The sequence below is a fragment of the Strix uralensis genome, chromosome Z (genome assembly GCF_047716275.1).
Source record: "Strix uralensis isolate ZFMK-TIS-50842 chromosome Z, bStrUra1, whole genome shotgun sequence".
NCBI classification, from domain to species: domain Eukaryota; kingdom Metazoa; phylum Chordata; class Aves; order Strigiformes; family Strigidae; genus Strix; species Strix uralensis.
In genome coordinates this window covers 102,371,091-102,384,211 of record NC_134012.1, presented here as the reverse complement: position 1 = coordinate 102,384,211, position 13,121 = coordinate 102,371,091, and the positions used below count along the sequence as shown (strand labels likewise).

General features: G+C 41.5%; 1 protein-coding gene across 2 annotated transcripts in view; it reads left to right on the top strand.

Moving 5' to 3' along the window:
• Positions 1 to 13,121, top strand: part of ATP8B1 (ATPase phospholipid transporting 8B1) — a 39,506-nt gene that overhangs the window by 17,783 nt on the left and 8,602 nt on the right. For both annotated transcript variants that reach the window (XM_074857321.1, XM_074857322.1), the window contains exons 5-21: positions 505 to 618; positions 1,154 to 1,252; positions 1,359 to 1,420; positions 1,860 to 1,932; positions 2,028 to 2,098; positions 3,355 to 3,437; positions 5,050 to 5,208; positions 5,390 to 5,478; positions 6,226 to 6,416; positions 7,341 to 7,549; positions 8,363 to 8,406; positions 8,543 to 8,699; positions 9,864 to 10,052; positions 10,805 to 10,917; positions 11,369 to 11,533; positions 11,895 to 12,006; positions 12,294 to 12,369. In XM_074857321.1, coding sequence (XP_074713422.1) covers positions 505 to 618; positions 1,154 to 1,252; positions 1,359 to 1,420; positions 1,860 to 1,932; positions 2,028 to 2,098; positions 3,355 to 3,437; positions 5,050 to 5,208; positions 5,390 to 5,478; positions 6,226 to 6,416; positions 7,341 to 7,549; positions 8,363 to 8,406; positions 8,543 to 8,699; positions 9,864 to 10,052; positions 10,805 to 10,917; positions 11,369 to 11,533; positions 11,895 to 12,006; positions 12,294 to 12,369 — 2,006 coding nt within the window. The remainder of the gene's footprint in view (positions 1 to 504; positions 619 to 1,153; positions 1,253 to 1,358; positions 1,421 to 1,859; positions 1,933 to 2,027; positions 2,099 to 3,354; positions 3,438 to 5,049; positions 5,209 to 5,389; positions 5,479 to 6,225; positions 6,417 to 7,340; positions 7,550 to 8,362; positions 8,407 to 8,542; positions 8,700 to 9,863; positions 10,053 to 10,804; positions 10,918 to 11,368; positions 11,534 to 11,894; positions 12,007 to 12,293; positions 12,370 to 13,121) is intronic.

Sequence of the window (13,121 nt, the reverse complement as noted above, 5' to 3'; positions counted from 1 at the left end):
CCTGAATAAGTCTAGTTAAGTCCTTTGTATCAGGATTCATGATTTGTAGTTTGATGCCCGAGACCAATTATATCCCTAATAAAGAGGTCATGTATTTAGCAATTAATGTCAAAAGGCGTTGCAGAGAAGACTGCCCAGGAGGAGGAGAGTGCTGAAGTTTCCTCCCCTTCCCTGTGCTCGTCTGGCAGTGCCACCTGCAGGGTGTATTTCCCTGGGCAGAGGTGGTAACCTTTCCACGCTGCAGCTGTGCGGTGCCCTGTAGCCCCTGGTGTAACGAAAGCTTCAGTCTGAGATGCCTTTGGGGATTGTTAATTCAGGCAAACAGGCCTTTTTTGCCTTGTTACATTGAGATGGTGACCCATGTTAAACTGTTGAGGAAAGGTCCAACTCTAACAAAGTTCATAGGAAAGATTTCACTAGTAAAATGCTTTAAAAATATGCATTGGACATTTGTAATGTAAGAAGAATCTGCTGTTGTGAATGACGTTTGGTTTTCTTCAACAGGGAAATGCAATTAAGACATACAAGTACAACCCTATCACATTTTTACCTCTGAATCTGTTTGAACAGTTTAAAAGAGCAGCCAACTTCTATTTCCTTGTTCTTCTCATTTTGCAGGTAAGAAAGACAGAGAGAGAATACTAACTGTAAAGTGAATTTGAGGTGCTCAGCTACTGAGCTGAGTAATACTTACGGCACAGTTCAGTGCTATCCTGTCGGGAAATTGTGGGGTACTTCGTAAGTGACTCTATCTGAACTGCTGCAGAAACTAGGCCCATCTTGGCAGAAATCTGGAACAACCTACCCTAGCTTTGTATTAGCTAGGATGAGATAGTTGAAGCGTTCATGAATTTCACGGGGGAAGGATGTTTCCTTTAGTTTGTAAAACATGATGGCCTTAAGTTCCACTCATGAATCGGAAGTGCCAACAGAAGATAGGAGCAACTGCAGGTGTTACGGAAGCTGATGCTGAAGTAGGGCAGCACAGTCAAACCCTCCCCAAGAGCTTTGTTCATCTTCACACCTGCTTTAAAATTCTCTTTCTGATGTGTTGGTTTTCTTTCTTAAGTTATAGTCAGATCACTATGAAATGTCTCTGAATTGAGCTTGATTGATAATCCTGTACTGAACTGATTTTATTTGTCTTTTGCAGTCAATTCCCCAAATAACTACCCTGTCATGGTATACAACACTGGTGCCCTTACTCTTGGTGCTGGGAATAACTGCCGTCAAAGACCTAGTGGATGACATTGTAAGAAACATGTTTTGTTAATATGAAAAGCAAAAGAAAACGGTGTAGTTCATTTCTTTAATTGTGATACACAGTAGGGAGTACATTCTCTACTCCTGGTTTTCAGGCTCGTCACAGGATGGACAACGAGGTTAATAACAGGACATGCGAAGTCATCAGGGATGGAAGGTTTGTACTGTTCCCCTCTTAACTTTGTAAATAATGTTTGTTGCCTTGTTACTGAATTTCATTACAGATCTTAAACTACAGATGCTAGAGAAAGTTCAGCTTTTTGTTCTCTACTGTCTGTGTGAAAACCTAATTTAAAATGGAAGAGAATTGCCCAAAGGAGTAATTTAAACTTAATTCTGTGGCACTAAATCTGTGCTAAGAGCAACTTCTTTGGAGAGGAAGGCAGAAATTCATATGCAGGTGAAGAGGGAAGAGAAGAGGCAGGTTAACTTCTAAGTTACAGACCCTCAACTAAATTGCAGTTTCCAAAACCAAAAAGCACACCTTACCAAAGTGTAATGTTTTTGTACTAAGGGAAGTTCAACGTTTCAGGATTTATAGAGTGCATAGTGTTCTAGATTAAACAGTAATAATTATTAAACTATCTTGATATTAGGTTCAAAAACACAAAATGGAAAGATATTAAAGTTGGTGATATCATTCGTCTGAAGAAAAACACTTTCGTTCCTGTAAGTGCTTTAGATATATTTGTTTCATGTTTCTACAGAGTTCTGTATGAATCTTGACTTGGATTTATTTGATGCTTATTTATTTGGTTTTCTAGGCTGATATTTTGCTGCTATCCAGCTCAGAACCAAACAGTCTCTGCTATGTAGAGACAGCTGAACTAGATGGGTAAGGCTCTATTTAAGGATTTCTTGGATTTAATTTTAGCTTTCTGGTAAAAGAGCAAGATGTGTGTACTTTGGACTCTACTTGTCACTTGTTAAACCACGTCTGGAAAACTGTGTCCAGTTTGTGATTCCCACAATTGAAGGATCATTAAAAATTGGTGAGGATCCACTGGAGTGCCACAGAGATGTCTGAAGGGTTGGAGAACATGACGTAGGAAGAAAGGGTGAAGGACTTGGGTTTATTCAGCCCGGAGAAGAGAAGGGTGATTTAATCGGTCTTCAGCGTCTCAAAGGTAGTTACAGAGGAAATACTCCCTTCACAAGGGTGCACATTGACAGGGCAAGAAGCAGTGGATACAAGTAGCTCCAGGGGCAATTCTGTCTGCATTCAAGAACAATTGTTTTCATGGTGGATGATTTTTTTACCACTGCAATAGGTTGCCCAGAGCAGTGGTGGAGTTTCTCTCACTGGAAGCAGTCAAGGCTTGGCTTGATGGGGCCCTGGGTAACCTCATCTGATGTCCCGCTTCCAGCAGGAGGTTGGACTGTTGATACCAGAGCTCTCTTCCAGTCTGGTCTTTTCTATTATTTTAAACTTCTCTTATTCCCTGTCAGAGTGGGGAAACAAAAAGACATATTTTTCTGTGGAATTTTTCCAGAGAAACTGCTTAGATAGTGTAAATCTTACTGTCTCTGTCACGTTGCTTTGTAAATGTTCTAGTTTGTGTTGTCAGGAGAGCTAGTGCTGAATTCTTTTAGAAAAGTCTGTAAGGAGATGGACTTCACCTAATGAGGTGAAGTGCTAGTTTTTCTGAATGAGCAGTGTATTCCTCACTCAACGTTTAGTAATCTTAAAACTGGTAATTTATAACATTACGCAGAGCGAGGATCTGTTTGTGTCGTGAAAGGTTTGTTCTCTATTGGAGCTTCTAACAGTACCAGTTACTCAATACTGCTTTCAAATAACCTTTACTTCAAACTGAATTATTCCATTAGTGAAACAGTGATTGTGAGAAGCTTCCCTGACCTGCAGTGAGCAGAGGTAAAGGGGTAAGATTTCTCTTGTGAAGCAAAGCAGCCAGTGTAAGAGCTAGTCACACGGTTCCTGAATGCTCCGTAGCCATGTGTGCACGTGGCTTTGCTTCCAAGTAGGAGCTTGGTACCTGTGACATATGGATTTCCTTAATTTAGTTTTGTTCAAACTCCTTTCCTGTATCCATGTTTTATGAAATGACCTTTTTAATCCTTTCTTCTTAGTGAGACTAACTTAAAATTCAAAATGGCACTTGAGGTCACACACAGATATCTTCAAGAAGAAAGTGCGATGGCAGACTTTAACGGTTTGTACTGTTATATTCTTACAATGATTAGATGTTGCTCAAGCAGTTCATGCTACAAGTAAATAAACTGTGGGTGGGGACGGAAGCGTTGCCAGTGGTGCTTGTGATTCTGGAGCTGGTGGCTTCCTGGCTTTTGTCACGAGGCAGCGTAAGCAAATTGCACAAGGAAATTGTGCTGCTGAGCAAAGTATAGTCTGTCTGATGATGAGGCCTTTGCCACGAATGAGCTACGGCACACTGGGTAGAGGGGATGGGGCCCCTTACTACTGTTTGCCTGCCTGTTGTCTTTGGAAAAAAGCCTACTGTTGGGATTGGATCTGGAAAATATCTTCTATTGTCCTTTTCACATTTATCATTATGATCTAGCTTTCCGTGCGCGTTGTGGAAACTTGAAGGGCAGGAATCCCTTCTCTTTCTGAGATCTGACACAGAGTTTTATCTCAAGCTGACTTTTTAGCCATCCTAAAATTGCAAATGCTTAAAAAAAAAAAAAAAAAGAATACTTACAACCGAGTGACGTGGAGAAGTAAGCAACTAGGGACTGTTCCTGGCTTCCTGCAGTGTGAGAAATGAGGAAGACGAGGTGAAATGAGCAACTGACACATTCAGAATAAACAGAAGGGAGACGCTTTTTCACACAATACATAGTTAAGCTAAAATTCACAGTTTGCCAAAATATCTTGTGGACGTAAAAAGTTTGTGCTTTCAAAGAAGGTCTCGAGCGAATTGCTATGGAAGAAGAGGCTGCCCCCAAAGACGTCGGCTCTGGTTCAGGAGGCCACAACTTGCTGTGAGACTGTGAAAGCGTTTCAGTGGCCTGTGCCTGTAGTTTTACTCTTCCTTGCACATGCACCGGTCTTGACGAGAACAGCAGTGTTTGGGCCTGAAATGGCCACGCTGTGCTCCCCTGTGGCCATCGGCAGCTGCGCTGATATTTACAGGTTTTTTATGTCTGAAACAGAGTTTTCATAATGGTAAATGCAGCATGAACCAAAGTTTTAGGATGAGCTCAGTTTTGGGGATGGAAATGAATAGTCATAAAGCAGGCAGTGGGAATAGGGCACATCCCAGGAGTGAAAGCAGAACGTCACTCCTTCAGCCGTAACGTCGGGCACCCGCGCAGCGGCTGCGCCTGTCGCAGTGTGTCGCACGCGAGTTGTCTTCCCTCGTGGGAGGGATCAGCATTAGCAAGTCTGCAGTGGCAGAACGAGCGGCACGCTGCGGTCACGCTGCGGTGTGAGATCCAGGGAGACGCACGCTCTTCTAGGCAGGCCTTTGGTAAGGCTGAGAAATGTTAAAAGAAAAGGTGAACAAAAAGTGTCCTGTTTGGCACTGAATGCTGTGTGTGCTGGGCTTGGTGCAGAAGTGGATTGTTCCTTGCTGCTTCAGTCTGGAAAGCAAAATACCACCCTAAGATACTGTATTTAACATATAGGCAGTACAGCACTGAGTGTTTGTACTCCATAAATTTCAGAGAAATTGTTTATTCAGAACACTTGCTTTCTCAAGCAAAACAACTTCGTGAAGTAAAACTACTTCTATGGTGGGTACAAATCAATGCACTTTTATTTAACTGTTGTATATTAAACATCATCTCCTCCAAATTTTTTAGGTCTGATTGAATGTGAAGAGCCTAACAACCGACTGGATAAGTTTGCAGGAACATTATTCTGGAGAAACATGAGTTATTCCCTGGATGCTGATAAGATTTTATTACGTGGATGTAAAATCAGGAATACAGATTTCTGCCATGGAGTGGTCATATTTGCAGGTATTTATGAATTGAAGGTGTGTAATATTTACTGACTAAAAGCATGCCCTACAGAGTGAAATGACATCTTTATCTTATAAATGACTGTGTTTTATGTCCCAGTTCTGTAAAATAGTAATACTAGCATTTACAATACTTTGTGTATTGTATCTTTCCTTTTTTTTTTTTTCTTTATTTTCAGGTGCTGATACAAAAATAATGAAAAACAGTGGAAAGACGAGATTTAAAAGGACAAAAATTGACTCCCTTATGAATTACATGGTTTATACTGTAAGCCTTTTTGTTTAAAATTCAGATGTTTGAGTTCATTTTTAAGTGAATAGAGTGAATGCAAATTTAGGAAGCTTTTTTTTTTTCTTTTGGTGTAATAAGTAAGTTTCTACTTTGTTTTGACCTGATGAGTTGGGGTGAACTAGGATGGAATCCAAAAAGGTGACTCGCTGTTGGTGGAATCTGTGACCCTAAACTACAGGTGTGAGGCAGAAAAGTGCTTCAAGACGGGTGTTGCAGGTGCTTCTGCTTGTCTGCACCACGCTGCTGGTCAGGGACCTGAGGCCCAGGTCCTGGTCCGACGGCCGGTTCAGCCTGGCAGGTTCAACACCCGTGGGTTTTGTCTTCGGTCGGCACCCGCGGGGCGTGTGTGAGGGACATCCGCTGTCCTATGCCCGCGCTCCGCTGAGGGTGACTCCCTGGAGCGGGGACGGGGGGAGAGGAGCTGGGCTGGGGGCAGGCAGAGGCGCTCACTTCGCACGGCTGCGGTGCTGCCCCTGCTCCGAGCACGTGCGTGTACCCTGTTCGCTGCCTGCTTAAATAAACCTGCAAACACAAAATCGATGCTCAGGGAACAGACTAAACTCACAACCCAGATTATTTGAAGAGACCCTTTTGTGGGAAAGGGTTGCTCCCCTTCTTCTTACTTACAAATACACGTAATACTCTATTTTGAACGTGGGGATTTGGGATTTAAGTTGAGGAAGTGTTTCTGAAGCATGAGAGGCCTCTCTCTGTACCCTGTAGATTTTTGTTGTGCTCATCCTGCTGTCGGCCGGCCTCGCCATTGGACACACATACTGGGAGCAGCAGATTGGCAACTTGTCTTGGTACCTCTATGATGCAGAAGACTTCAGTCCTCCGTATCGTGGCTTCCTGAATTTCTGGGGATATATCATTGTTCTGAACACCATGGTTCCCATTTCCCTCTATGTGAGGTACATAAATACCTTGGCCTTTAATAGCTGAACTGGTAATAAGGTTGAATTGCTTAACTTAGGGATTAATGGTGAATGGACCTAATTTCCCATTGATGATAAAAAATGCAGCTTTACATTGGATGGGAAAGCGTGTTAATTCTGTCTTACTGAAAAGATATTGGATACACTCACCCTTTTCACTGAGATTTTACAAGAAAGTGATCTGTATTCCTTTCATGTAAAATCATCACTTGGGGATCTTTGACTCAGAATTTAAAGATGTTAAGCTTTCCTTACAGTATTAAGGATATCTGCTCTATACCTTAAGTAAGGAAAAAAATTCTCCCAAATAGTGATCTCTGACAAAATTGGAGGCTTTTTAAAGTGAGACTGAGAGACTTTAATCTCTCAGTCTAACTCTACAGTCACAGTGCATGGAGGAAACTACTTGAAAATAAAATTAAAATAGAAAAATCATACTTTCCAGATTTATTCTGAAAAGAGTGGCCTTACTGCTCCATGCAGTGTGAATAATTTTGCCCTTGACAAACCTGTCTGTAACATACTTGAAGTCATCCAGCCTCCTACCTGCTCTTCTCCAAATTGTACTTAAAATGCCATTCCCAAGTGGGATTTCTGCTTGTTACAGGAGCAGCACCACTGGTGCTTTGGGCTTGATAAGGCCATAGAGGCTTTTCCACTGTTACTGGGGCAGTGTTGGAGCTGAGCTGTGTGGTGCAACATCAGTTTGAGTGGCCTGGGCTGGGTGATGGTGCTCTGAGGTGCTGGGAAATGTCATTGCTTTGCCTTAAGCTCCTGGGCAGCTGTCTGAGCAATCTGGGTCCTCAAAAAGAGTCACAGTCCCCTGGATCTGATCATACGTTGTTATTTTGAAATAAGAGATGCAGCTGGGAGTGAAAACATTGATTTTCTTTCCCTCAGCGTTGAAGTGATTCGTCTGGGCCAAAGCTATTTTATCAACTGGGACCTGCAGATGTATTACCCCGAGAAGGACACGGCTGCGAAGGCCAGAACCACCACGCTGAACGAGCAGCTGGGGCAGATCCACTACATCTTCTCTGACAAGACGGGAACGCTTACGCAGAACATCATGACGTTTAAAAAATGTTGCATAAACGGCCAAAGATACGGTAAGTCTGTGCCGTGCTGCTGCGCCCTGTAGCAAAAACCCTGTGCTGTGGCGGGAGCACGGAGGGGAGACGCCCCCAGTCCCTGCGTAGCGCAGCTGGCAGCCGCTGACCAGCCTGTACGATGGAGTGGGAATTAATGCTGGTTTGACATCAGGTGCTTATGAGTCTTAGCTTCAGCTGAACCCCCACAATTTAGCCGTAGCTTTGAGTAAAGCTCTAGTAAAATTGAACTGTTGGTGTTTTCCCACCGTTTTCCCTTTTAAAAAGTGGAAACTGATGGACTTGAGTGGAAATTCCCAGCAGAAAAGTCAGAAATGAGCAATTTACGAATGCTTTATTGTTGGTAGAAACACTTCAGGGACAAAATGAATCTCGAAACAAATAAGAAAATTTATTAAGAGCAGCAGTTTTCTGTTTTGGCGTCAGTTAATTATAAAAAATAAATATGCAGCATATCTGCTCCAAAACGATTGTTTGGTCGGTTCAAATAACAAGGAACACAGTGTGCTAATGCCATGTGCTTTCTAAACATCCTGCCTCTGAAGAGAGATGAGGACTTTCCGACAGTGAAAACTGTGTTAAGCCAACATGGATGTTTTATGACAATTCCACCATGTGCTTTTTTTTCTTATATTTGCTTTGGTGTCACTAGTATACAAAGGTACTGTGGCTGGGAATTAATTTGCTTTTTTTAAAATCTGAGCTATTCTAGTGTGGCAGATACTCCACAGATTTTTTTGCTTTGTGAACGAGTTGTAAGAACTTTGTTTTTTCTGTGCTGTGTCTCCTAAGTGGTGGTTGTTTGCATTGCAGGAGAGTGCCGGGATGGAGCAGGGCAGCTTCAGAGCCACCCAGAGGTAGGTCGGTCCAGTCTGGCCCTGAAGTCCCTACGGTCCGTAGAACCTTCCCTTGCCAGAGTATGAAGAGATGCAGGTGGGCACAAAGCAGTTGTGCGTGAAATAACTCCAACTGTCTCTTCTCCTTTCTGACCAGCAAGTGGATTTCAGCTGGAACATGTATGCAGATGGAAAGTTCTCATTCTATGATCACTATCTGATAGAGCAAATAAAATCTGGAAAGGAGCCAGAAATTCAAAAGTTCTTTTTCCTGCTTGCCATTTGTCACACAGTCATGGTTGACACTTCTGATGGTGAGTATTTTTTTCAGTTGTTTTTTTTTTTCTCATGTAAATGGAAAGAATAATTCAAATCCAGTTGCACAAGGGAGAGGCCCAAAACTAACGCCGATCCCAGAAGTGAGGAGGAGTGTTAGGCTGCTCTTTTAAATTAAACAAAAGCAAGAGCCGATGCTGTTCCCTGTGCTGAATTTATCTGAGCCTTTACGGAAGGAGGACTGTCTTTATGACAGTTGCAGCTGTGACAAATGTGCATCTTAAACAACAGATTTAGAGAGGTGGGGGAACAGTTTATACAGTCTTGTGTTTTCATGTTATGGGTCTTCTCTCTGTTCAAATACATCTTTAAAATCTCAAAAGCATAAACGTCTAACACAATGATAATGACACTAGCAGTGTCTCTGGTTCCACCTACATATGTGAAAGTACAAACATCTTTGGAAACTTGTTTTCAGTGTGGAAAAATGAGTGTTTTCAGCACGAGGGTTTCATGCTCTTACTCTTTGACTCACAGCCCCACAGACCTGCACAAATCATGTATGTCTGTCCTAAGAGTATTGGCAGCAAATAAGCAAAATGCATAACAAAAATGTGACAAAACTAAATTCAGAGGTGAACAACTATTGAAGAATTCATGAAAGTGAAAAATAAGGTTGGAAGATTCAGTTAAAACATTGAAGAGTAACACTGCTCTACTCCCATCTTTGCGAGATCTCTGTGAAACTGGCAGTCTCCTGCCCTTTCTTGCTCCTCCTCCTAATGTTTTTGGGGTTGTTTCCACTACACTGTATCGGTGTCTGTGGCTGAGCTTCTTCTGGAGCTTCCTTTGAAAATGCATAAATGAATGTATTGAGAACTTAAGATATTTAAGTTGTAATTGTTTTGAGACAAGTTACAGTTGTTGCTTTTATACCTGGAGGGAAGAGGTTCAGCGACGTGTGGTGTTTGGAAAGTGTGTGTAATGAAAAAGGGGAGGGGGGTGTTGCTGGTCCCTCTCCTCTGTGTGCACTGCTGTCGGGTGCTGCTGCAGTGTATTAGACCCCGCCTCAGAAAGGGGAAGGACTGGCACATCCAGCTCTCAAGCGCTCTAAAGAACGGCTGTGAATTTTCCAGCTGTGGTGTCGAGTGCCCCTGTAATGCTCAGGTGTATCCTGCCTTTCTCCTTCTCCCACGTTACAGGTCAGCTCAATTACCAAGCAGCTTCCCCAGACGAAGGGGCCCTGGTTACAGCAGCCAGAAACTTTGGCTATGTTTTTCTTTCCCGAACGCAAAACACTATCACTATAAGTGAAATGGGGATTGAAAGAACTTACAACGTCCTTGCTATCTTGGATTTCAACAGCGACAGAAAGCGGATGTCTGTCATTGGTAAGCTGGTTGCAACCAACCTTTACAGAAAAGGTCACTTGTATTTCATAGGTGAAGAAGTACCTGCAAGGGAAGTTGAAGTCAAGAATTAGGGCTGTGTAACACACAGTCCTAGGATAGATTTTAATCCACAAAGCTCTGGATAGCAAAAGAGAGGCTCTGTAATCAGGTGCAAGTGTGTCTGCTAGACAGTCCTGGTGTCCAGACATGGCCTCTGCTGCAGACAATCTCAGCTCTCTTTAGGAGAAGCTTGAAGAATTGCTGCAAAGATGATTTATTCCCCTTTTTCCTCAGAAAACAGACAAGTTGTATGTTCCTCTAGCTATGGGAATACTAGGATTGCCAGTTGAGGTGTAAATAGCTCTTTAGTTTTGATTTTGACTCTCTTTAAAGAAGTCAGTCTTGAATCAGTTAGAGGTCTGTTGTTGTTTAAGACTGTAATTACGGTGCATTGTATCTCTAGCATATGTGTCTGCCCAGCTCCTATGGGCAAGTGAGATGTTAATACTATACGAACCATTATCAAAAACATAATCCTTGGGAGTTTAAATAACCTCTCCTGTCATGAGAGAGAAGAGGAAATGCGCTTGTCAACCAAGTTGCTTAATTGAATAATATTAGAGATGATGAAGAAGACGACCTTGTAGTTTTGGTACTTAACAGCAATAGACTGAAAAATCTAATCTGAAACTATTCCATTACTTAAATGTACTCTTAACATTTTGTCCCATTTCTCCTATTCTACTCCACAGTAAAAGAATCAGGTGGAAATATCAGACTATATTGTAAAGGGGCTGATACAGTAATTTATGAACGGTTGCACCCAAGGAATTTAAAGAGAGAAGCTACAGAAGAAGCACTAGATGTATGTTTGTATTTTCTACGATAATCTAATTTTATTAATCTCCTTTTCCTAAGATATTAAGACAAATGCAGACCTATAATTGGTTCTACGAGTCATCCCAAACCTGAGAAGTAATCAAAGCAATATAAATTTTCACGCATGTTCTTAAAAATGCATTAATTGTCTTTTTGTGAGAATTCAACTTAAATGTTGTTGACATGCTTTTTCTTCATAATTATCAGTATTCCAGACCACTACACTCTGTTCTATTTGTCACCTCTTCAGTCTTTCAGCTCAGACTGCCTTGTCAGCTATAATTCAGTTTTTGGCATTTCTGAAATACCCAGGACTAGCTGCACAGTCAGATTTGTTATATCAGATTTACCAAATGCTTATGATCTTAACTCTTACGCTTGGATTGCAAGTGAAGGGTTTTGTTTTGTGAATGTGTTTTTTTAAAATTGTTTTACAGATTTTTGCAAATGAAACTCTTAGGACGCTCTGCCTGTGCTACAGAGACATCAGTCATGATGAATTTGAAGCATGGAGTAAAAAGTTTGCAGAGGCCAGTGTAGCTACAACGAATCGTGATGAAGCTCTGGACAAAGTATATGAGGAAATAGAAAAAAACTTGATTGTAAGTCAAGCTTTAAATTTTTAGTGTGCTTTTATTCTTATATAAGAAGAAACAGATCTTTTTGAAAATAAGTTATCCTTGTTTATTACGAAGTTTTCATTTAGATCTTCTCAGTATTTTATTGGCTTTAGAGCTACGCCAAATTCTAGAGTTTAATAGAATGAAGGGAAGTGTGGTTTAGGATGTATATATTGCAGTGTGGTCGCTTCTACATGCAAGAGTTTGTCTTTACTGAATTCTTAGCTTGAGCTGTACCTTGGCTTGAAGACATGTCCAGAATAGTTTAATTCTCTACTGAAAATGAGTCATTTTTCTATATATGTTTATCCTACTGAATAGCTGTATTTCTAATACCTTCCAGCTGCTTGGTGCGACAGCTATTGAAGACAAACTGCAGGATGGAGTTCCAGAAACTATTTCCAGACTTTCAAAAGCAGACATTAAAATCTGGGTGCTTACTGGTGACAAAAAAGGTGGGTTTACTTACAGCCAAAGAGCCAGTAAAAACAGAGTAAGGGCTCGGAGAGAAACTGGGACAAATGCAGACTAGAAATAAAGCACGTGCTTCCAGAAAAGCTTAGTATGAAAGTCCATTGAAATCAAAACTGGAGGATTTTCTACAACATGCAGAATTTCAGTTCCACAAATGGCGTTCAGTGGGTCAGAGTGACTGTCCTTAAAAGGACTTCAGGTACTTCTGGCTGCTCCCAGCAGTTACTCATGACACAACTTTAAGTAAATCCTTTCTTTTTTATTGTAGAAACTGCTGAAAATATTGGATTTTCTTGTGAACTCTTAACAGAAGAAACAACAATCTGCTATGGAGAAGATACCAGGCAAGTGAAAAGCCCAAAGGATTTCTTTTGTGGGAATTACAAGTGTTCCATTTTTAAATTAACCCAGCAGTAACATTGGTTTATCCCACAGTGACTCTTCAATGACCGAATAGTGTTGCTTGGCAGTTGATCAGCAGTCCATTGTCTGTCTCTTTGCTTTTTACAGAATTGTAATTTTGCAAGACAACCTCTTAATTGTGGGTAAAGGTGGCAACATCCTGTTTGCAGGAGGTTATACATTCTAGGTCAACAACTGTTGATGTTAAATTTGTCCTGTAGTTCAGACAAGTCTGGAGCCCGCCTGCAGGTCTCTCCCTAGCCCAAATCTTGAGCAGTTGCCAGGTTTTGCTCTCACTACCTGTCCCTGAACTCACCCCAGCTGGTCTTTCACCCTATCCCATTCTCCTGGACATGGTACAGAGCTATGCTGTAAAAACACAGTGGATCCAAGGTATTCAGCGTGTAGTTGTAACGAATTTCTCAAAATGGTTAGACCCAAGGAAAAAAACATGGGACCAGGAGAAGAACTAGGGCCTTGTAACAGTGTCACAACTATTCCTGACTTGTTTTTCTAATGTTTTCGTTATTTGCAAACCAGTGTGATCCTCTGTTCACTGTTGCTCTAGCACTGCTTAGAACATCACTTCATATATGGCAAAAAAACTCCTTGCAGCTTATATTGCATTTCTTTCTTGCAGATTTTCATTCTGGGGCTGATCTAGCTTAAAATTGGTCCTGATTTTCCATAATAG